Consider the following 21692-nt stretch of genomic DNA (forward strand, 5'->3'; position numbering starts at 1 on the left):
CTCCAAGAAGCCTGAGGGGCTGCTGGCTATGCTGTCCCATCGGGCTGGGGATCCAGAGCTACCTTCTGAGATGGGCTGCAGGTAGAAAGGTAGAAACCCGGGAGGCATGAGTCAGGAGAGGCAGCTGGGGGCAGTGGGTGGGGGGCGCGGGCACCATGGGGATCTTTTGCCTGGGCTGGGTTCCTGAGGGGGGAGCCACTCAGGTCAGATGGAGGGCAATATCCTGCTGGAGTGGGGCCATTGCTTTGGGCTGGAGGGGCAGCCCCCCTATTGACTCCAAGTCTTGGGCACTGGGCAAGGGCTCTCTCCTCTGCGGCCTGTGTCACCCTGTCCACAGTCCTGGGCAGACAAATCCGAGCCCACTTTTAACCAACCACTGCTCCAATCTGCCTCCCTGACAAAACACCTGTGTTTCTGACCCCTCCACATCTCGATACCTCTGCAAGGATCTAGCCACTTAAATCAGCCTCAGATACTGAAGTAATACTGAGCTTCCCCTTGTCCAGTCATCAGAGACACTCAGGATGGATTGCATCATCTCTTGTTAACTGCCAAGCCCGGGGCAAAAGGGATGAAGAGGACCTGCCACTGTCCCAGGAAGTGCCTGGGCCACATGCACTGGGCGTACGTAATGGGAATACAGGCTCGGCCCGCTGAAGAGGAAGGCGGGAGATGGAGCATGGAGAGGCCAGAGGCTGGTTGGGGCACGTGGCTGCTATTCAAGGCACCTACCAGCTGGACACATACCGCCCCCACCCCTAGGATGCTGCCACCCCAGGCCAAAGCTACAGAGTGGCCCTTTGTTTGCTGAGTCAGTGTGGGGCATATGGAACACCTCCACTGAGCCTTATGGAAAACCGAGCCAGCCTCTGGACTGGGACGTCCTGGGACCTCAGTATGGTTCCGTGCCCCTCCCTACCCTGCTTCGGGTGAACCGAGAGGGTGGTTCCGCCGTGTAAGCTGCATCACCAAAGGATTAAGCCAGCCTCGGAAGCCTCAGGGTGGGGGCTCCTCGGCCTGGGGGCCATATGACCGGCTTCTGGTCCTGGGGCGCTCTGGGGAAGATGCCCCCTCTAATGGGTACAGAAGGGCAGAGTGGTGGTTTCTAGGGCTTTGATCAACTCTGATGATACTCACATTAGGGGAAGGAGGGGTCTCCCAGGGCCCAAAAGATTGCCCGGAGAGCCTGGTGTCCTGGTCTCTGAGACGCCATGGCCTGGGACACCCCAGCCTAGGGCCTCTGTGGTGCTGTCAGCCTCGGAGGCAAAGGCCATTTGCCAGTGCCCAGTCTTGCCAGGAAGAGGACAGGGTCCCTTTAAGCCTTGCTTCATTCCCTCAGTTTGTTGCTATGTATAAGACCAACTTCCTTAGCAACCACCTGACCTCTTAAAGGGGCCCTGGAGTAGCAGTGGCTGCCAGCCATGGCTCCCAAGAAGAAGGCAAACAAGGGGGCCAAGGAGCCGGAGGTCAAGAAGAAGAAAGGTGGCAAGAAGGATCCTGGCGTGGCCATGGACATGCTTTCAGCCGAGGAGATGCGGGAGTTCTACCACATCCAGATCCGCGACCTGGAGGACAGGCTGGCCCGGTGCGTGGGCGGGCAGGGGGCTGGTCCTGCCCTGCAGAAGCTCCACTCCCAGCTGGGCACTGTGCAGGCTTCGTCAGGGTGGGGGGCGTTCTCTAACTTTTTCAAGACAAACCCCTTTGGTGACGAGGAGGCCGTGGTTCATCCCCAGATGATGTCGCAGATACTCACAGCTGATGCCAAGTCCTTTGTGTGTGCCAGGTGGGGCCTGTGCTGGTGTTCACTGTGTCCTCGAAACAGTCCCACGAGAGAGGTCTTGACCTCATTCCCATTGCACAGGTGGGGGGACTGAGGCTCAGAGAAGGGAAGTCACCCCCAGAAAGTACCAGAATGGGAGCCCCAGCCCCTCTGAATTCTCTACGTCAGGCTGCTTCCTGGCTCCACAAAGCTCTGCAGCGCCCTGCATGCAGCAGCCATGCAAAAGATGCTGGTTGAGCAAATTATGAAATAAAACATCTTTCCAAATAACTCCTACCAACTATTCCATTGGCTACCAATAATCAATTATGTGATACTTTAAAAACTCACAAGCTTCCCTCAAGCTGAGACCAGATTGCATATGTTTGAGAACAGTGCATCTGGGAGATCGTTATTTTGTGGTTGCTATTTGCCAAGCCCCTCTGCCAGGCCCCGAGAGCACAGCGGTGAATGAGGTTCAGGGGTCTGCCAAGTGGAGGACTAGACACATCAGGTCTCAACCACCAAGTGGGACAAGGGCCAGCCTACAGGAGGGCACCAGAGAGGGTCACAAATGTGGCTCAGGGTCAAGAAGGTGCCACTGAGGAGGTAACTCGGTGGACGAGTAAGGAAGACGGCATGTGCAAAGGTTTGGGACAAAGTGTGGCAGTGTTGGGGGGTAGAGCTGGCCGACCGCAGCAGGAAGCTTTGCAGTTAAGAGCCTCAACTCTGGAGTCAGACCGACTGGACTCAAGTTCCAGTTTTGCCATTTACTACCTAGGAGTTTCTTCTTCCCTCTGGGCCTGCGTTTCATCTGTAAAATGGGTATAATCATCATAGTAGCTACTTCCTTATGGGTTGCTGTGGGAATTCAACAAATACACACTGAGTACCTACTGCGTACCAGGGCCTGTCCTCGGTGGTGGGGGACACGGCTGTGAGGATAATAAACAAAGGCCCTGCCCTCATGGAACTCACATCCAGTGAAGCAATGAACGTTAAGGCAGAAGGGCTGGCTGTGGTTGTGAGTGCAGACCAGGGGGAGAGGAGGCTGGATTCCAACCGTGAGGAGCCTCAAATGCCCCTCTGGGGGTGGGTCCTGAGGACCGGAGGCCTGGCTCACACAGACCCCTGGACCTCTGCCCGGCCCTCGCCTCAGGTACCAGCGGAAGTGGGATGAGCTGGCTGTGCAGGAGAAGTTGTTCCGCCAGGAGTTTGAGCAGCTGGCCAACAACAAAAAGGAGATTGTGGCCTTCCTCAAGCGGACGCTCAACCAGCGGGTGGATGAGATCACTGACCTCAACGAGCAGCTCCAAAGCCTGCAGCTGGCCAAGGAGATGGAGAAGGATGCTTTTGAGGCACAGCTGGCCCAGGTGCGCCATGAGTTCCAGGAGACCAAGGACCAGCTCACCACAGAGAACATTATCCTCGGTGAGCGGGGACTGAGGGCACACGCCATGGGGACAGGGATTCCAAGGCTCTGGCTCTTTGGGCTCTTTGGGCTCAAGTCCTGATTCTACCACTGATTACCTCTGTGGCCTTGGGTGAGCACTTGTCCCTGACCCTGTTACCTGAGAAATGGGAATAACGCATCTACCTGGAGCAACAGCTATGTGCTGCTCTCCACGCATTATCTTCCGGAACTGTCCCAGCAATCCCACAAGGCAGAAAACCCTGGCACCCCCGTTGGTAGGGGAGAGAGCATCTCAAGAAGGTGAAGTGTCTTTGGCCAAGGTCACTCAGCTGGCAAGGGTTGTTTTGAGGCTTAATGACAGCATGCGTGCCGGGAACAGAGAAGGTGTTCAAACTGAGTAGCCGTAGTCACCATCACTTTCATAGAGGGGAATGGAGGCCAGTGTCAAGGGAGGCTTCTCAGGGGAGGCGGATCCTGAACGAGGATGGATAAGATTAGAGGAGGGGAAGAGAGAGCTTTCCAGACTAAGGCAACAAAGGTGGGCAGGACTGGGTGTAGGGACGGGTGTCTGACCCAACTGAATCAGGAACCGTAGGCAGGGCAAGAGGACATGGGGCAGGAGGGGTATCACGCAAGGGCCTCCCTGCCACCGGGCCCTGCCCCGCCCCAGGCGGCCCCTCACCAGGCCTGTGCCCTGTGGTGGGGCAGGGGGGAAGCTGGCAGCCCTGGAGGAGTTCCGGCTGCAGAAAGAGGAGCTCACGGAGAAATTCACGTCACTGGAGGACCAGCTGCGAAGGCAGGAGAGTGAATACAAGGACTACGTGTACAACCTGGAGAAGAAGTCGGTGCTGGACAAGGACAGGTGGGCAGGCGGGTGCTGGGAGCCTTCGTCAGTGGGGCCAGGCACGCCCAGTCCTCAGACTTCTACTGGCTTCTAACTGCGGGGGGACCGCACTCGCCTACCCACTCCCCCACCCACTGCTCCTCAGAATCCTTGTTGATTTATGGAGGGCGGGAGAAAATAAACGAGCTCCCACTCCGGTCCTCACGCCGGCCAGCACTGGAGAGTCCCTGAACTTCCTTTTGCCACGTTTTGTGACTTAAATCATATTTAATAATACAGTGATTTGGTTTACAATTCCAAAGGTGCAAAGGTCTACAGTGAAAAGTCCCATGCCTGCGGCCCCTCCTCTCCTGGGGCAGGAGTGGAGAGGTGGCTCTAGGTGCACTGGGGACCCCCCACACAGGAAGGGTGGGTGCCTGAGGCCTGTGCCCACCCTGCCCAACGCCTCTCGCTCCCACCCATCTTGGCTAGATTGAAGAAGGAGATCATCCAGCGTGTGAACCTGGTGGCCACTGAGTTCCGCAAGGTGACCACGAGCCAGATGTGGGACACGACAAAGCGGGCCATCCTGGAGAACAACAGCATGAGCCTGCAGCTGTCCAAGGTCTCCCAGCACGGCATGCAGCTGTTGCGGGAGAATGAGCAGCTCAAGTGCGCCCAGGACAAGCTGTGCAGACAGCTGGAGCTGCTGGAAGACGCCAAGGAGATCATGGCCAGGCACAGCAGAGGCCACCAGAAGGTGTGCCAGCCAGACCCTCATCACAGGGTGTCTGACACATAAAGCAGGAGGGAACCCTAGGGGCCCTGCCCTCAGGGCAAACACAGGACCCAAGCTGGAGCCAGGTTACGAGGGAAGCAGCAGTGAGAGGTCGGGGACCCTCCGTGTAGTGGCTCTGGGGTGCTGGCCCTAGTTTTTCTTTATTTGGTTTAAAGCCCCCATAACTCGTGGAAGCGGAGCCCACTCCCGGAGCGCTGGGCGCTCTGCCCAGCTGCTGTCCAGAGCCCTGGCCGAGTCTGGAGCTGGGGGAGCGGGGCTGGCTGAGGGCCCACAGTGGGCCCAGGGCACGGCCACCTGCCCGCACCTGCAGATCATTGTCATGCTGACGGAGAAGTGCCATGAGCAGCAGCACAGCAAAGTGGAGGCTGAGCAGCTGCGCCTTTTGCAAAGCAACCTGGAGCAGAGCCTCCTGCAGCTGCAGCAGGACGCGGAGGCACTGAGGTGAGGGGCAAGTGGTGGGGGCAGGACGGGAGCCCATCCCTTTAGGGCCACAGGACACAGGCCAGTGACTTCCCTTCTCTAGAGGTGCCTTGAGGCTTCCTCTGTCAAACAGGCTGAGGCCTGAGGCTGGATGAGGGCCCCTGTGGGCTAAAGAGAAATGGCAGGGCCCGCTGCCCTGGGGCAGGGAGGTGGCTGACTCGTCTGACCCCGGAGCCAGGAGCCAGAGAGACCAGCTGAACGTGCAGCTGGAGCGGCAGCAGGCTAAGGTGCAGCGGCTTCAGCAGGAGCTGACCGAGGAGCAGAAGGTTCGGGCAAGCCTGGAGACGGCTCTGGGCCAAGCCACCTCCTTCCTACGGAGCATGCTGCAGGTGAACTGCAAGTGGGCGAAAGTGGGGGGCAAGAGGCAGCAGGCCGAGGATAGAAGGTGCTCAGTGATAAGTGAGTCACGTGGAGAAGGCCGGGCCAGGCCCAGGGCCAGCAGCGCCCCCGACTTTCCCCTGAGAGACTCCTGGCAAGTCTATCCTTTTCTGATTCTGCACTTCGAAGATCCCTCCAAAGTCTCAAAGGACCTGGATGGAGTCCTCTGAGGCCCTGGAAGGCCTCGGGCCTCAGTCTTCCTATGTGGAGAATGGATACCCCACCACAGCCAGGGAACACTTCACAAATACAGGCACTGGAGCTGGAGTTCCCCAGCGGTGGGTGTTGGGGCCGCGGAGGACCTGATCCCCACGGGCCCATCCCTCCCCCACCCCCCGCCTCCGCACCGGCAGATGCAACCGGAAGGAGAGGACGGCGACTTCGATGTAGTGTTCCAGCTGCAGCGCAAGGAGATGCTGCAGCAGCTGCTGGCCATGCTCAGCTCAGCCATGGTCCTAAGCCTCCAGCTGGTTCCTTGTCCCCACAAAGACAGCCAGCCCCGTGGCTCAACCAAGGAGAGGTGAGTGACCCTGTGTGACCTCAGAAGCAGCTATCGGACTTGTCCAAGGGCTGTCCTCAGTGACCCTGAGCTAGAATTCGGGGTCCCCAAAGCCTTTCTCAACCTCAGCTTCCTCATCTATGAAACAAAGTCGTGATGACACTAGCCCCCTCCCCGCAGCCGGTCCAGCGCCCAGCCATCCAAGATGGGTTCTCTGCTGCAGCAGCTGTCCAACATCACGCCCTACCAACTGGGGGACCTGGGCCTGGTGCCTCGACGGACCCACATCCCACCCAACCCTGAGGACCTCAGGCTGCTCTCACGCACCACCCGTGTGGGAGCCTTCCACACACACAGCAGCTCTGAGGTGAGAGCGCCTGGGGACCCAACGACAGCAAGATGGCAGCCAGCCCTGGGTGTAGATCCCAGCGTGGCCACACAGCACCTGGGGGGATGTGGCTGGACCTCTCTAAGCCTCCATTTCCCCATCTGTAAAATGGGCTGAAGAAAGGCGCGGCAAGGCCTCAGTGGGCTCAGGCATGCGCACACAGTGCCTGGGAGAGGGGCTTGCTGGGCCACTCTTCCATAGGCGTGGGAGGGGTAGGAACCCCAAGGAGGCCTCAGCTTCCAAGCTGGCATCTTTAATCTTACAGATCCACACCTCTGGTTCTACAAAAAGATTCAAAAAGCTTAGTCTTCCTGAAGTTTCCCTACTTTCCAAGTAAGACACAGAGAAGACCAACCCCCCACTCCCAGAAATGGACCAATCAGGCCCCAGTCCCCCCTTTAATCCACAGGAGGCCTGGAACAGCCCAGAAAAGAGATATATAAAAAGTGGTACCGCAGGTTGGCATGGCACCTCTGTGGATGTGGCTGGGTGCGTGGGCATGGCAGTCAGGCAGGCAGCCATGTCCACTGGTGTCAGGTGCCTGATAAGGGCCCCTGGCTTCGCTGGCGGATGTGGTCCAAGAGAAGGTCGGTGGCACGCTCCAGCAGCGGAGGGAGCAGCTCCTGCTCCGCAGAGGAGAAGCAGCCCAGCACATGCGCCTGCACTGCGTCAGGGTGCGTCGGGCGCCCTATGCCCACCCGCAGCCGAGGCATTGCCTGTTGGGGAGTAGGCAGTTCCAGGGAGCTTTGGTGAGGAGTGTTGGGGCCCCATGCCATCCCATCTCACCAGACCCAGAGCAGGACAGAGGGGTGGACTCACACTGGAGTTGAGGCAGGTAATGCAGGAACGAACTCCATTGTGGCCCCTTAAAGGATACGAGAAGCAGTCAGAACTTCCTTGGGTCCGCCGCGCCTTTACCCCTCCCAGCCCAGGCTGGAGTCAGAGCACCCCACCCCACTCCAACAGGGATGCCAGCTTCCCTATCCCACCCGCATTGGCTCAAGGCCTCACCTGGCGCTTCCCCCTAGCTTCAGAGCCAGTTTCCCCAAGGGCTTGTCCAGCTCATCATGCACCAGGTAGACCTCCTCAGCAGTCAGCCCAAACAGCTCCGCTTGGCACAGGGAAACGGTGGCCCTGGTTACTGCCCATCTGCCCAGGGAGCGTTGTCCCAATTCAGGGCTCCCACAAGGAGGCGCCGAAATTAACCCCACTTCACATATAAAGAAACTGAGGCTCCCACAATACCGAAGGCCATGCAGCAACTGGAGCTCAACAGGCACCTTGGAAGTGAACGGGTCTGCAGCAGCCCAGAATTCCCTCTAGCCCCTGCGCCCTCCCCGCCGGCCGGCCCACCCCTGGTGCCCTCAACTCACCGGCCCGGGCCACGCTGCGCCCGTTGGCATTCATGAGCCGCCGTGGTCGGAGCAGGACCAGCTGGGCATCCCCGAGCGAGGCCAGGGCGAGGTCGGCGACGCAGCGACGGTCGCGCGCCCAGCTCTCCGCCACACCCAGCCGCCGTGCCAGTTGCCCCAGCACCGCCATGCCCACGCTATGTCGCGTGCCGGGCAGTCCAGGGTTCCCTAGGCCGGCCACCTGCGGGCGGCACCGGGGAAACCGAGGTCCGACAACTCTGCCACCCTCTATCTCACAATGCCCCCTGGGACCCAAAGCAGAGGAGGGAAACGGAGAGCAGGACCGGAGTGGGAAAGGGGCGTGAAGAAGGGGCCTAGAAAGAAACCCTGGAGGCTCCAGAAGGCTGAGTGGAAACTGGCGCCCCGAGGGCTGGGCAGGCAGGGCGCCCTGGTGCAGGAGCGGAGTTACTGGAAGTTTGGGGCCCGTCGGAGTATTAGACCCATTTCCAGATAAGAAATCTGAGACAAGGAATTTGGGAGGCTGCCCGGAGACAATGGCAAAACTGGAGCTAGGATCCCGGAGCCTCTACGTCGCCGCCCTCCACTCCACTCACCAGCCACCGCTTCCCCGGAGGCCGGGGTTCCAAAACGCACCGGCTCATGGCGCGACTCAGCCACAGCCCGGCGTGCAAGAGGCCGGGAGGCGGCATGCTGCTCCCATTCTGAGCCCCGACCCCGCCCCTGACGTCATCCAGCCCTCGGCCAATAGCGATCGCCACCTGTCCGGGGGCGGCCGCCAGCGTCCAATCCAGGGCGGGCCACGGGGTCGCCACGTTTCTGAGGGGCGGAAGTGGCAGGGCGGCAGCCGTATCTGGACGCCCGCGTGCATTCCGTGGTGTGGCGTCACTGTGTCCCGGCGAGGTTTGTTGTGGGACTCACAGAGCCCTTGCTTGACCTCCAGATTAGGAAGAGGGAGTCTTCCTTTGGTCCCCGCAATGGTCCTGCCTCGTGGCGGAAACCCGGCAAGTCTTTTTCCTTCCGTGGTCTCAGCTTCCCCAGGTAGTAAGTTTGCTACCCTCGGTCCTGCGCAAACAGCCCTTGGATCCCAGAGGCGTGGCCAGAGGGGCGGAGCCTGTGGGCGTCGTGGAGATGCTGCCTAGCAACGTCAAGGAAGGATGAGAGTCGCGAGGGAGCCAACTCAGACCTGGAGATCCACCTGGAAGGGGCCTTATGACAGACTCCAGAGAAGTGCTGGAGAAGGTGAAAGCACAGGCAGAGAGTCGAGGGAGAAGAGACTGAGACTGAGTTCACAGAAAAGGTTTTAATTACCGGAGAGGCAGGATCAGTTGAGCAATTCAGCAAAGTCCCAGGTTGCTGTACAGAGAACAAAGGGCTTGGGACTTGTGGCCTGTGGGGAGGTCAGAGGAGTGGCTGGAACTGGTGTCCTGGCAGAGATGGCATTGACCCAGACGAGGTGGGAGAAGAGGAGGGATCTAAGAGATCTTTAGGAAGTGGGACGGACAGGACTTGAGGACTAATGGGACATAAGTCTCTGGCTGGCAGAGAAGGTGAACTCACCGAGGTGGGAAAGCTGGGGCAGAAGTCAGGTGAGGTGCTCAGTTTGGCCTGCTGGGCGTGAGAGTCCCACAGGAAATACTAGTGGCTGCAGGACCCTGGGACCTGCAGCTTGGGGCAGGGCCTGAGCCGGAGACTAATATTAGAGTTTTGGGTGTCAGTAGGTGGAGGTGGGAGCTGAGGAGGACCGGAAGGAGAGCAGAAGGCAGTGTGAGCATGAGAACCTTGACCACAGGAGGAAACAGGACTGGAGAGAGAGAGGTTGGGACATCCCCAAGGGGAATGGGGCTAGGAGTGCCACCAGACCCCAGATTGTGCCTCCTACCAGGCCTCATTGCCACCCCTCTTCCATCCTGTAAAATACTTGAAGAGAGTGAGCGTGTGTGTGTAGGGGGTAGGGGGGCAGTCATCCCTGAGGCCTGCTCCAGCATGCTGTCCCTTGGTTCTAGGATCCTCTTTACCAGACTCCCTCACAGCACATCCCAAAGCCATGGGTGGCTCCAGCCCCAAAGGAGACCCTACAGCGCATCTTTGGGACCAGCCAGGTGTTCTGGACCACTGATGATATAGGACCAGAGGTCACTGGGTCAACAGTACCCCGCAAAGTCAGGGAGTAGTGAGTGACTACCTTGCCCCGGGGTCTCAGGTTCCTACCCTGTACGGCCATTGATATGTCGTGCAGCTTTGGGCCAGTTGCTCTCCCTCCCTGGGCTTCAGTGAACTCACCTGTGTAATAGGGCTCCTCCACCTCAGCTGATGAAAGGCTGCTGGCCTAGATGAGCGCCAGCAATGCCAGCCTCCTCCCCGGATCTCCGTCTACCCCTCCTGTGTCTCCACCCAAGCACCCCCACCCACCCACTCCCACAGCCCTAGCTCTATGCCTTGGGCTGGTCAAAGTCAGGGCCTGCCCCTCTGCCTGTGCCCCCTGCCCCCACAGCTACCAGCAAGGCCATCAGTGCTTGGAGAAAGAAGACTGGGAGTTGGCTGTGCTGTTCTTCTCCCGCGCCCTCCACCTGGACTCCCAGCTGGTGAGGGGAAGGGTTTGGGTGGGGCCAGACAGTCTCTGGCACACACTTCCCCCTCACTGTTGCACCTGCCAGGCCCATCCTCTTAGGGCCACCAAGTCCCTACTGGTAACAGCGTCAAGCCTCAGGGTGGACTGTGGGGAGGCAACAGCAGCCTGGGACCCCTCTCCCCAGGTAGACTTCTACGCCTTAAGAGCCGAAGCCTACATCCAGCTCTGCGACTTCTCCTCGGCTGTCCAGAACCTGCGCAGGGCCTACTCCTTCCAGCCAGAGAACACCAAATACCTGGAGCGGCTCACCTTTGTGCTTTACCTGCAGGTGCCTAGGGCTGCCCCAGGCCCACACCCCACACTTGGGCCTACTGGCTCTCCCTCCAACTCCGGGGACTTTCCTTGCTCCTGGGACTAGTTCTGACTCCCTGTGGACCTCCTTGTCCCTGTGTCTGTGTCACCACCTGCTGCCCCTCTCGTGACTTCTCCCACCTCTCGAGTTGGTTTACTGCCAGGGCTGGGTAAAATTTTGCAACATCATTGAACTTTCTGCAACAATGACAGTGATCTGCTGGACACTGTCCAATCTGGTAGCCATTAGTCACATGGAACTGTTGAGCCCTTGAAATGTGGCAAGTGTGACTGAGGAACTAATTTTTAAGTTGTATTTCATTTTAATTAAATTTGTATAGCCACATGAAGCTTGTGGCTATTGTATTGGACAGCACAGACCTAGAGTCTAGAGGCTCTAACCACTAAAAAGGTCATGGCGCCCTCACATTGGCAATTCAAAATAAAAACAGTATTGAACCATAAAATGCCAACGAAGTTCTGATCTTTTTTCCATTTTGACAATTTAATATCTTTGTTTTGAATGTCCATAATTATTCAATTCTTGAAACATTTGGGGCACTCAAACCACATGCTTAGTCTGTCCGTTGGACTCTTGAATCCAGTACTGGCACTACCTGTGTGACCCTGGGGAAGTTACTTCACCTCTCTGAGCCTCAGTTCTCTCATCTGTTACCGTTAGCTCTGCTTTTCCCATCTACCTCCCTGATTTTCCCTTTCTCTTTGTTCCTGGGTCTCCGTATTGCTGTCTCTTGCCACCTGTGTATTTCTCACTGCCTCGTGCTGTCTCTCCCCAACTCTGTATCTCTCCCCATCTCTGTGTCCCCGTGTCTTGTCTCTTTCCCCTTCCACCCCAGTGCTGCCTGGACCCTGTCATGGGTACTGCCAGTCTGGGGATGCAAACAGAAGTGACTGCCCTTTGTGTCCCCAGGGCCAGTGCCTGTTTGAGCAGTGTGCCTTTCAGGATGCCCTGAACATCTTCTTGCAAGCCTGTGAGCTCCAGCCCGAGAAATCCTGCTTCCGTTACCGATGGTGAGTGCCCCATTTGCATCCTTCCAACCTGTGTTCTCCAGTAGCCCCTGCTTGTCTCTCTCACCTCACAGACAGAGCACCTTTGCCCTCTGTCCTCAGCATGACCTGTCTCCTGGCCCTCAAGCAGCATCGCGACTGCCTCTCACTTGTCACTAAGGAGGTGAACCGTGGCACAACCAATGCCGATGTCTACATGCTCCGGGCCAGGCTCTATAACTTCTTCCAGAAGGTAGAGCAGGGAGGGCAGGCAGGGGGTGTCCCTCCTCCCAGCCGGGGTTCCCACAGCATGCCCTGAGATTATAAGAGGCATCTAGGCCATCAGTCAGCCCAGAAGCCACATCCGCACGGTGTGGTGGAGGCATCTGGGCAGAGGCCCTGACCAACACTGACTACTGAGCTGCCCAGTCAAGTAGTTCAATTATCACTCAGCCTTGGCTCTGTGCCAGGCTTGTGCTGGCCCCTGGAAACCACAAGGTGGGAGACCCATGCCATCACGGCCCTCACAGAACTCACGGCCCGGGGGAGACGTCCCTCAGCAGATAATTATGTGAAGAAACATTTCATGAGTGTATGAAGTAGCGTCTGAGATCCGCTAGACAAGGCGGCCCTTCCTCCTCCCTTCCTTCCTTTTCTTATTTGTCTCAATGAACATTTACTAAGCACCTCCAGCTGGTGCACCCCCGGCTTGGACATGAGGACAGACAGTACAGGGAACGGCTTTGGGACAAGGGAAACTTGGGGTCACAAGGGAAGAGGGGACTGCAGGTATGGAAAGGCATTGGGCAAGGCCTTGTGAACACAGGACGCCCCTGACTTCTTCCTGGAGACAGCGGGAGCCTCCAAAGGGTGCTCCCCAGGGCAATGGGCTTTTGAAAGATCCTTCTGGCTGCCAGGGGGAGTGCAGGCTGGAGGGGACGAGTCTGGAGGCTGGAACGGAAGCCTGTGGAGGAGGCTAGGTCCCATCCAGCAGAAGAGGAGGGAGTGAAGGAGCCGGGGGGAGGATGGGCAAGAAGCAGACTGTTCACTGTCCTTGGATGTGAGGATCAGAACTGACTGGGGGTGGGGCCATGAGGGGAGGGAGGGATCCAGAACGGTGTTCCAGCTTGGCCTGGTGCCTGGGAGCTGGGACGGAAGAGGAAGGAGCGGGGAGTGGGTGGAATTGGGCGGGGGTTCACCTCAGTTCAGCAGGTGGGGCATCCTGGGGGTGGTTGGAGATGTGAGCCTCCCTGTGCTGGGGGCTGGGCTTCTGTGGTCAACAGTGAGTCAGTGGGAGAGTCTCCTTCAAAGCTGGGAGACTGGTAATTATTGATAATTATTGTCGACTATCCGGATTTTAGCTGCTCCCCGCCACCTCAGTGCCTGCAACGCGCATGCTAAGCACTCAACCCATGTTTATCTAAGGCTCACGATAACACTTTGATTAGATACAACCCCTTGTCCTCTCTTCACAGATGAGGCTACAGGTCCGAAGGGGCTGGGTGACTCATTTAAAGTCATACAGCCAGTTCTTAGGGACACTGTCCTTGGACCCAAGTCCGCCTACTCCAAAGCCCTGCCCCTGGCCTCTGCTGTCTTCCCCCTCCCGACTTCCACTCACGCCTGGTGTCCACACTGTTTGCTCTGCTCTCCTCCAACCAATTACCCACAGGACACAGCGTCCTTGCTAAAACTGATCGTTAACTGACTGACAGACCTGCTCACCCAGTGGAAGGTTATATTCCTTGGGATGTTTTCCTCCCATGCCCAGGCCTGAATCTGTTCTTGGTCAGAGTTATCTTGGACTTAAAGTTCAAAAGACTGGGGAAGGATGTGCAGGGAAGGAGAGAGAGGAAACAACAGTCAGTCAGGAGGCCACACCCTCCCCCACCCTGAGTGAGCCTCCCGGAAGTCCTCCAAGGAGGCGGCGTCTGTAACCCCAATCCACAGCAGAAACCACTGAGGCTGATCTGGCTCACCTGAGGTCACATCTGGAAAGGGGCCAGCAGGAATGGGACCTGGGATGGGATTTTCCCACAATGTTCCCTGCCTTCAAGAGGCGGAAAAGGTGGAACAGCAAAGTGGGGGCACCGAGAATGGGTGGCGTGGTGCCAGCCCACCCAGAGAAAGGCCCCTTCAGGCCTGGAGGTCCGCCCACCCCCCTCCATGGACAGGGTAGGGCTCAGCTTGGCCTGCACCCCTGATGCCACCCCTGGCCCCCTGCAGCCCAAGCTCTGCTATCAAGACCTGCACGGCGCCTTGCTACTGGATCCCAAGCATGCACAGGCCAAGGTGCTGCTCAAGGTGATGGTGGACCAGGCCCAGAAGTCACGCCAAGATGCGGGGATCCTAGCCGTGCAGGGCAAGCCTCAGCATGCGCTACACTGTATCAACTGTGCCATTGAAAACAACCCTCTGGACCCCAGCCTCTTCCTCTTCCGGTATGAGGCAGAGGGAGGTGCCAGTCTTGGGCCCAGCTGTGTGGTCTCAAGAGGGCCCTCAAATCTCCTTAGGCCTCATCTAGTTTCCCCATCTAGCTTCTAATAATCTTTCCCTACTCCCCACTGCGGTCAGGCATCATGGGGTAGTCTCTGCTAGCACCCCTGGAGATGGGGCAGGCAGCAGCCTCAGTTAACAGTGGAATCCTGCCCCCCCCCCAATGCTGCTGAGCAGTTCACGCTGGGAGGATCAGCCCAGCACAGTGGACAAGGCTTGGATGTGAAGCTGGACCTGCCAAGGACTCACCACGTGATTCAGAGCCATTTAACTTCCTTCAGCTTAGGTTTTCTCATATAAACAGTGGGGGCGAACCACCTGTCTGGAGGACAAAAAGGCCTTAGCATAGAGGCTGGCATGCACCTGGCTCCCCAAAAGAAAGACGGGAGCTATTTTTGAGAAAAGTATAGTTACCAGTGACTAGCAGGTCATCTGAGTAGCAATCCAGGCCTCACAAGCCAAACCTAGCACGTGACGTGGAGCCCCCACCCCCAGCCCCCTACACACATGGGCCACCTCTGCGGGTCAAAAGGCCCAGAGCGGCACCGCCGGCCCAGCCAACCCCAGTCAGTGGCGGTGCGGCGCTTTGGCCCTCATGTCCCTCTCTCAGGGGCACCATGTACCGACGGCTCCGGGAGTTTGATGCCGCCGTGGAGGACCTCCTGAAGGCTCTGGACATGATGACCGAGTGCCAGGAGGACATGGTGCAGCAGGCGCAGCGCCAGCTGCTGCTGACCTACAACGACTTCGCCGTGCACTGCTACACGCAGGGCGCCTACCAGGAGAGCGTGCTGCTGCTCAACAAGGTGCTCAAGGACGAGCAGCAGGAGAAGGGCCTGTACATCAACCGCGGCGGTGAGTCGGGGCCGGCCCGGAGCCCCTCGCCTCTCAAGGCCTGGGCTGGGCATCTGAGGCCTCTGAGGGAGGGAGGAAGAAGGAGAGGCAACAGTTAAGAGTCTCAGTGCCCCACGGGCACACTGGCGGAAACGTTGCCTTCGACAGGACTAGCTACAGTCTGTCTAAGGAACATTCAGAAATCAGGCAGCGGAGGGAAAGGCGCGCAGAAGCTCGGAGAATCTCCGTAGGCGACCCCGACCGCCCACGGGTGTTATCAGCCACCAGTTTCAGGCCCTGTTCTCCAGGGAGGCGGAGCAGGCTGGGCTGGGACTCCTAGGCTCTGGGGTTGGGGACTCACTCAGCCCCCGCCCCTGGGCCCCAGATTGCTTCTTCCAGTTGGGCAACCTGATCTTTGCCGAGGCGGACTACCAGCAGGCGCTGGAGCTGAACCCGCAGGACGAGGGCGCCAACATGCGCATGGGCCTGCTGCAGGAGATATTGGGGTTTTGCCAGCAGAAGAGCAAGTGCGCAGGGGCTGGGGGCGGGGCCGGACTGGGGGTGGGGCCTGGCGGGGGCGGGGCTGCCGTGAAGCCGTCTGCTGGGATCCCTGGGTCATGATGCTCGCCCAAGTATGTCTCCTAAGTATAAATTTTATTTCCAGGCTTTCTCTAAAAATCCTTTACTTTTTTCCCTGAATATTATGGTGATTTTGCTTTTTATAAAAAGCTTAAGTGTTCAGTAATTTGTAACTTAGGACCTGAAAGTTCCTTCTAATATCTACCCAGCAACGCCTCCCCTGCCCCTGTAAGTTTGGTAGATTCCTCCAGATTGCTTCCTATGCGTATATTAACGATTATTATCATTTTACAAAAGTGAGGTCATGCTGAACTGCTTTGACCTGCTCTTTTACGTCCCACAGCATTGCGCGTGGGACTACCTCGCTCTCCTTTTACCGTTTGCATAGTATTCCATTCTTTAGACAATCCTCTACTGATGAATTTTGGGGCTGATTTCAGTTTTTTATTACACATAATGCAGTCATGAGCACTCAGGACTACATTTTCATGCATTCGTACTAGTAACGCCGTAGTTAGATTGCTGGAAGTTAAATTGTTGAAGAATGTGAAAAGTTAACATTTTAAAGGATAATACCCAAGTGTTCTCCAAAAACAGTGAATATAAACTTCACCCAGGAAAAGAGTCTTAGTTTCCCCAAATCTCCTTAGCGGGGGTATTTAGATGATTTTTCAACTCTGCTAATCTAGTAGGCCAAAAAAAAAAAAAATGCTCTCTCACAGTTGACTTTGCATGTTTAAATTGCTAATGCAGTACAGCATCTTTTGTGTGTCTATTGGCCATATAGCCTGCCCCAAATTTTTGTCTATTAATGTTATTAATTTGGTCATTTAAAATTTTTTTATTTTTTGGTTATGAGTTCTTCGTAGCCTAGGAAAATTAACTTATCATCTGCCTTATGTAGCAAAATATACCTCTCCTATTTATTGCTTTCCTTTGTGGTATTTTTGCTACTCCATAACTTAGGATTTAATCATAGTTGAATTCGTTTTTTCATTTTTAGCTACTGGGTGTATGACATTCTTAGAAAGGGCTTCCCTAATGCAAGATCATAAAAATGTTCACTTACGTTGCAATTTTACACGAGCATTTGAGTGTTGGGTCCATCAAGAGCATAGCCGGCAGGAGGAGAGCAGAGGGGCTTGGTGGCAGGGAGCAGAGACCAGCCTGGGTTTTCCTAAACTCCCCAGTGGGCCCAGAAACTGTTGTTTACCCCCAGGTGGCGTAACTCACAGAGGCCTGTGGCCTGCTGTGTCTTGCAGGCAGTTCCAGAAGGCGGAGAGCCACTTCTCAACGGCCATCCGACACAATCCCCAGGGAGCCCAGTACTACATACACCGTGCCAGGTGCCGGGAGCTCATGCAGAACATTTTTGGGGCCCGCCAAGATGTGGCCACTGCCCTGCTCCTCAACCCTAAGCAACCCAAGGTGGGTTCCAGCTGGGCCAGGAGGGCAGGCTCCAGAGTCAGCATTTCTGGGCACCTGAAAGATACTCCATCCTTAAATGAAATTTGATTCCTTAGCAGATCATGAGCTGCGAATGCCAGGGCATTTACTAGGTGCCAGGCACTCTTCTAATCACTTCGACTCGCATCACTCTGTCTAACCCTTTTCGGCACCCTACGAGACAAGTAACGTTGTTATTACCACCCAATTTATGGATGAAGAGGGTAAGGCTCAGAGAAGCCAGTGTCCTTGTCCCGGTTCACACAGCTTCAAGGTCAGACCCTCATGTCTGGCTCCAGAACCCATGCTAGACGCACCGTGCACCCTCTCTGAGCAGTTCTTTTCTCATGGTCTCCCGATAGTTCTGGTGCAAAGGGTCCAGCCCTTTAAACAACAGCTCGTAAGCCTTACCCTTTTAAGCCCTGCGAAGGGACTCTGCAAGAGCAGGGCAGCACCCCACCACCTGTCCCCTGACCGGGCCCACACCTGACTCTGGTCGCCCCCTTTCCTAGCAATTGCTCCGGCTGATGGCTGACCTCTTCCCGGGCATGTCAGTGGAGGAGATACTTAGCAGCCAGATGGCCCAGCTGGCCAAGCTGGAGCTGAGTCGGGTGGTGGAGAACAGCCTGCAGGACAGCACCCCTCGAGGCATCATGGGGTAAGTTCCTTGAGCAGCGACTGCAGGCCAGGAATGGGAATGGCTGGAGCTCAAAGCTCCTCTGGCCCCGGCTGCCTCCTCAGGTCACTGTCCAATCTTGGGGTTGGTGGGGTGAGTCAAGGGGCCTTACCCAGTGCTCTGGGGCTGTGGCTTGGCAGGCAGCTCAGGAAGTGGGAACTAGAGCGCCAGAAAGCCCAGGTCCTGCAGGAGTCCTATAAGCTGGAGCAGCCTCCATTTGAGCAGCTGGATGCCACCACCCAGACCCTGCAGGCAGAACCAGAACACCCAGAGGAGGCCAAGGGCCCTGAGGAAGAGGAGGAGGAGGAGAAGGAGGTGAGCGGGCCACACCCAGGGCCTGGGGTACTTGAGGTCCAGGTGGAGTGTACCCCAAGCCAGGGCTGAGAGGCCGGTTTCTAAGCCTGGCTCTGCCACAGTTCAGCTGTGCGACTTGGGCTGGGGACATCTCACTGTGAGACGGGGATGGTACCAGTAAGGCCACCCCTGAGGGAGTCCACATGAGGGTGTGGGCCCCTCAGAGAGGCCTTCCCAAACTTTTCACACATTCACCTTCATAAATGCTGCTGTGTGCACTGGCCACTTGTGCCAAAATTTTCTCAATTCTTAAATGCATTTCTAAAAACTTTTTATTGAATGTGACATATAGAAAAGTACAAAAATCATAAATGAACTGTTTGATAGATTTTCACAAACTGAATACACCCATGATACCATCCCCCAGATCAAGAACACACAGCTCCCAGAAGCCCCCTGGTGTGCCCTTCTAGCCCCTCCCCTGCCCAGCCCACCCCACAAGGCTGTCCTGATTGCTAACCCTGCAGAGGAGCATGTGTGCTTACTTGTTCAGGGGACAGATCCCCTGTGCCCTCTGCTCCTTTCACATTAAGCATGTTTGTGAGATGCAGCCAGGTTGACTATTCATTCTCATTGCCACGGAGAATTCCATCCTGTAACTATCCTACAATTTTTTTATCCACTCTACTGCCGATGGACAGCACATCAATTTGTGTTCAAAGGACATTTTGCACAACTGAAGTAAATGGGATACCAGCATCCTTTGCCATAAATGGAAAAGACTAGCTGGACATTTTTCTAACTCACATTAGAATATAAAAATTAAAGGCTTCGGGAACCCCCTGAAGTCATCACGGGCTCCCTTCCTCAGGGCGATGTTGAGCTGGCACCTGCGCGTTAAGCGCCTCCATTAGCGCTTTGCAGCTCTGCTGTTTCTCTCTGGCTTCTGCACATTCCCCACTGACTGCAGGTGTGAATGGGCCAGGGGAGACCAGCAGCCAAGAGCCGGGCTGTGGAGTCTGCAGACCTGGATTCGAGCCCAGCTTCTCTCCTTAGCTGAGTGCCCTGGGCAGGCTGCTTAGGCGCTCAGGGCCTAGGTTTCCTGGTCCATGAAATGGTTATAGTGGTAGTTCCCTCCCAGATATGTGGGGAGGATGAAATGGGATAAGGCATGTAAAGCATGGAGAAGCTCCTCAGTTCCCCGCTAGCCATTCCCCAGGGTACAACACTTTAGTTTACAATGCCTGTCCCACGCTTGAACTAATTTACATTTTGCAGATGGGGAAACTGAGGCCCATGCAGCCTCTTGAACACTGCCTTTCTCACAGCACTCAGCTGGCCACTCCCCTTCCTGTCCAGTCTTAGCCTCTCCATGTCCTCTCTCAGCCCTAACCTGGGACCCTCAAGCAGCTCTAAGCTCGGGGGAACAGCCACTGAAGGTCCCAAGGCCTGCCGGCCTTCCAGGGCTCCAGCCCCTGGCCCAGGGCTTCCTGCAGCCTGACCGCCCAGCCTGTCTCCTGCCCTAGGAGAAGCCGGAGCCCGCTCTTAGAAAGCTGACGTCCCTGTCTGACAGCTACCTCGACCGGACCTCTTCGGGCTCCATCTTGGGCTGTAAGTCCCCAGTGTTCTGCCAGGCCTGAGTGAGCCAAAGCAGCAGAGTGGGCAAAGGTCAGGGGTCACAGACTCCCTGACCTGGGGGTAAATATGGGCTCTGCTGCTTAGAGCTGTGTGACCCTAAAGTGGGAATGTCATCCCAGCTTTGCGGGGGCATGCTGAGCCCTCAGTGAGGCCCGCCCAGCACAGGGCCTACACCGGCTGTCACTATGAGCACTTCGCAGTTGCTGCCTGCTGCGGCCTCACTCCCCTCTCGGGCCCTTTGCTCTCTCTGCCCACTTGGCCTCTCCCTGAAATCAGCCCACAAACCCTGTGCATATCCACGGGGCTTTTTACCCCCAATTCTACCAGTTGCCAGCATGGAAGGGACAGAAGTGAAACCCCCAGGAATGCTGCTCCAGACAGAGTCCCAAGGGGCAGGTGCGAGCAGTCCAGGGCAGGGACGAAAATAGTGGCGGCCAGCCCCGTCCTTCCACGCAGTGCAGCTCAGTGCGTGGAGCCCCGGGGCTGGGCCTCTGCCGCACGCTGGCTGTGGCCATGAACGGTCCACTTCCTGCCCCAGGCAGCTCTTGGTCCCGAAGGGAAGAAGGCACACAGGTAAACAGATACCAGGACAGTGTAGGTATACAGTAGAAGGCTGTGGGTACAGTGAGCCCCCTTTAGGGGGACAGAGAGGGCATCCAAGACCTGAAGTAGGAGTAGGGGTTAGTCAAGCGTGGGAGGGGTGCAGCAGGGGAAGCGCTGCACGCAGGGTCCCAGGGCCTCGCAGGCCGTCGGTTGTGGCGGGAACACAGAGGGCAAGGGGCAGCCAGCAGAGTGGAGGCCAGGGCTGGGTAAGTGGGACCCTCAGTATCTCCCCCTTATCTACAACCTCGGCCACCCACGGCTCAGGCCGCTGAGGAGGGCGGGTCTGGCGTGATCTGGCAGGCCTTCCTCTTGGCCATGCAAGGCCTCTGGGATTTAGGCAAGGGGGAAGGCCCAGAAGCCTCCTTTTCCTGGAGCTGCCTAGAGCAGGCAGCCTGACAAGTGCCCTTGGCACTCTCTTCCCAGTCAGGACCCTGTCAACCTCGGAGACAGAGATGTCCACTGCCCCCCAGGAATACAGGAGCACCTCGGTCACCACTGTGACATTCTCCGATTCCTCACTCCTGAAGACTCAGTCTTCAGACTTGGGGAACAACAGGGACCTAAGCCTGAGCCATGGCCCCAGAAAAGCCAAGGCTGCCTGGGGCCAGAGCCAGAGGTCCAGCAAGACGGAGGCCACCCAGGGCCAGAGCCAGAGGTCCAGCAAGACGGAGGCCACCCAGGGCCAGAGCCGGAGGTCCAGCAAGACGGGAGGCCACCCAGGGCCAGGAGCCAAGGTCCAGCAAGACGGAGGCCACCCAGGCCAGCATGAGGTCCAGCAAGATGGAGGCCGCCCGGGGCCAGAGCCGGAGGTCCAGCAAGACGGAGGCCATGGAGAGCCAGAGCCAGAAGCCCAGCAAGACTGAGGCCATCCACACCCCAAGGCAAAAGACCAACAAGACTAAGGCTACCCAGGGCCCAAGGCAGAGGCTCAGAAAGGCCCGGGTTGCTCATGGTCGGAGCTGGGGACCCAGCAAGGCTAATGCCACCCAGGGCCACAGCTGGGGACTGATGCGAAGTTCCAGTAAGACCAAGACTTTCTATGACCCAAGCTGGAACCCTAGTAACACTGAGGCCACTCAGGGGCAGTGCCAAAGTCCCGAAAAGATGGAGGATCCCCAGAGCTGGACTCAGAGCATGAGCCTAGGTTCCAGCGAGACTGAGGTCACGACGGGCCTGAACCAGAACCCCAGCCAAATCCAGGCTGACCAGAACCCCAGTTCTGGCAGTTATACTGCTCTCTGAAGGGGCCCCTGAGCCCCTCACTTCTCGCCGGGGATGGGAGATA

At 57.2% G+C, this 21692-nt stretch overlaps 3 protein-coding genes across 5 annotated transcripts; 2 read left to right on the top strand and 1 right to left on the bottom strand.

Annotated features, from left to right (window-relative positions):
* Nucleotides 1-718: 718 nt before the first annotated feature.
* On the top strand, nucleotides 719-6689 carry CFAP157 (cilia and flagella associated protein 157). The gene is made up of 8 exons (XM_039861728.1): nucleotides 719-1585; nucleotides 2919-3190; nucleotides 3882-4035; nucleotides 4489-4756; nucleotides 5106-5236; nucleotides 5454-5604; nucleotides 6007-6173; nucleotides 6333-6689. Exons 1-8 carry the CDS (start codon nucleotides 1422-1424, stop codon nucleotides 6655-6657), a joined length of 1632 nt encoding a protein of 543 aa, XP_039717662.1. The 5' UTR covers nucleotides 719-1421; the 3' UTR covers nucleotides 6658-6689.
* On the bottom strand, nucleotides 4251-8736 carry PTRH1 (peptidyl-tRNA hydrolase 1 homolog). 3 transcript variants are annotated; one of them, XM_039861725.1, is made up of 5 exons: nucleotides 8507-8736; nucleotides 7914-8133; nucleotides 7552-7651; nucleotides 7360-7405; nucleotides 4251-7256 (listed from the first exon to the last, which is right to left on the bottom strand). In XM_039861725.1, exons 1-5 carry the CDS (start codon nucleotides 8600-8602, stop codon nucleotides 7074-7076), a joined length of 645 nt encoding a protein of 214 aa, XP_039717659.1. In that variant the 5' UTR covers nucleotides 8603-8736; the 3' UTR covers nucleotides 4251-7073. The 3 variants fall into 3 exon arrangements, with proteins under 3 accessions (XP_039717659.1, XP_039717661.1, XP_039717660.1); XM_039861727.1 differs by having other exon boundaries at nucleotides 4251-7284; nucleotides 8507-8637; XM_039861726.1 differs by lacking the exon at nucleotides 7552-7651 and having other exon boundaries at nucleotides 4251-7284; nucleotides 8507-8637.
* Nucleotides 8737-9015: 279 nt separating this feature from the next.
* Nucleotides 9016-21678, top strand: TTC16 (tetratricopeptide repeat domain 16). Its single transcript, XM_039861721.1, has 15 exons — nucleotides 9016-9152; nucleotides 9917-10083; nucleotides 10405-10495; nucleotides 10667-10810; nucleotides 11765-11865; nucleotides 11965-12094; nucleotides 14068-14282; nucleotides 14948-15192; nucleotides 15557-15698; nucleotides 17013-17178; nucleotides 17709-17854; nucleotides 18013-18187; nucleotides 19693-19777; nucleotides 20831-21101; nucleotides 21178-21678. The coding sequence occupies exons 1-15, from the start codon at nucleotides 9123-9125 to the stop codon at nucleotides 21647-21649; spliced, it is 2580 nt and encodes an 859-aa protein (XP_039717655.1). The 5' UTR covers nucleotides 9016-9122; the 3' UTR covers nucleotides 21650-21678.
* The last annotated feature ends 14 nt before the right edge of the window (nucleotides 21679-21692 follow it).

This window comes from Pteropus medius, unplaced genomic scaffold, assembly GCF_902729225.1.
Source record: "Pteropus medius unplaced genomic scaffold, Ma_sr-lr_union100, whole genome shotgun sequence".
Taxonomy (NCBI): Eukaryota; Metazoa; Chordata; class Mammalia; order Chiroptera; family Pteropodidae; genus Pteropus; species Pteropus medius.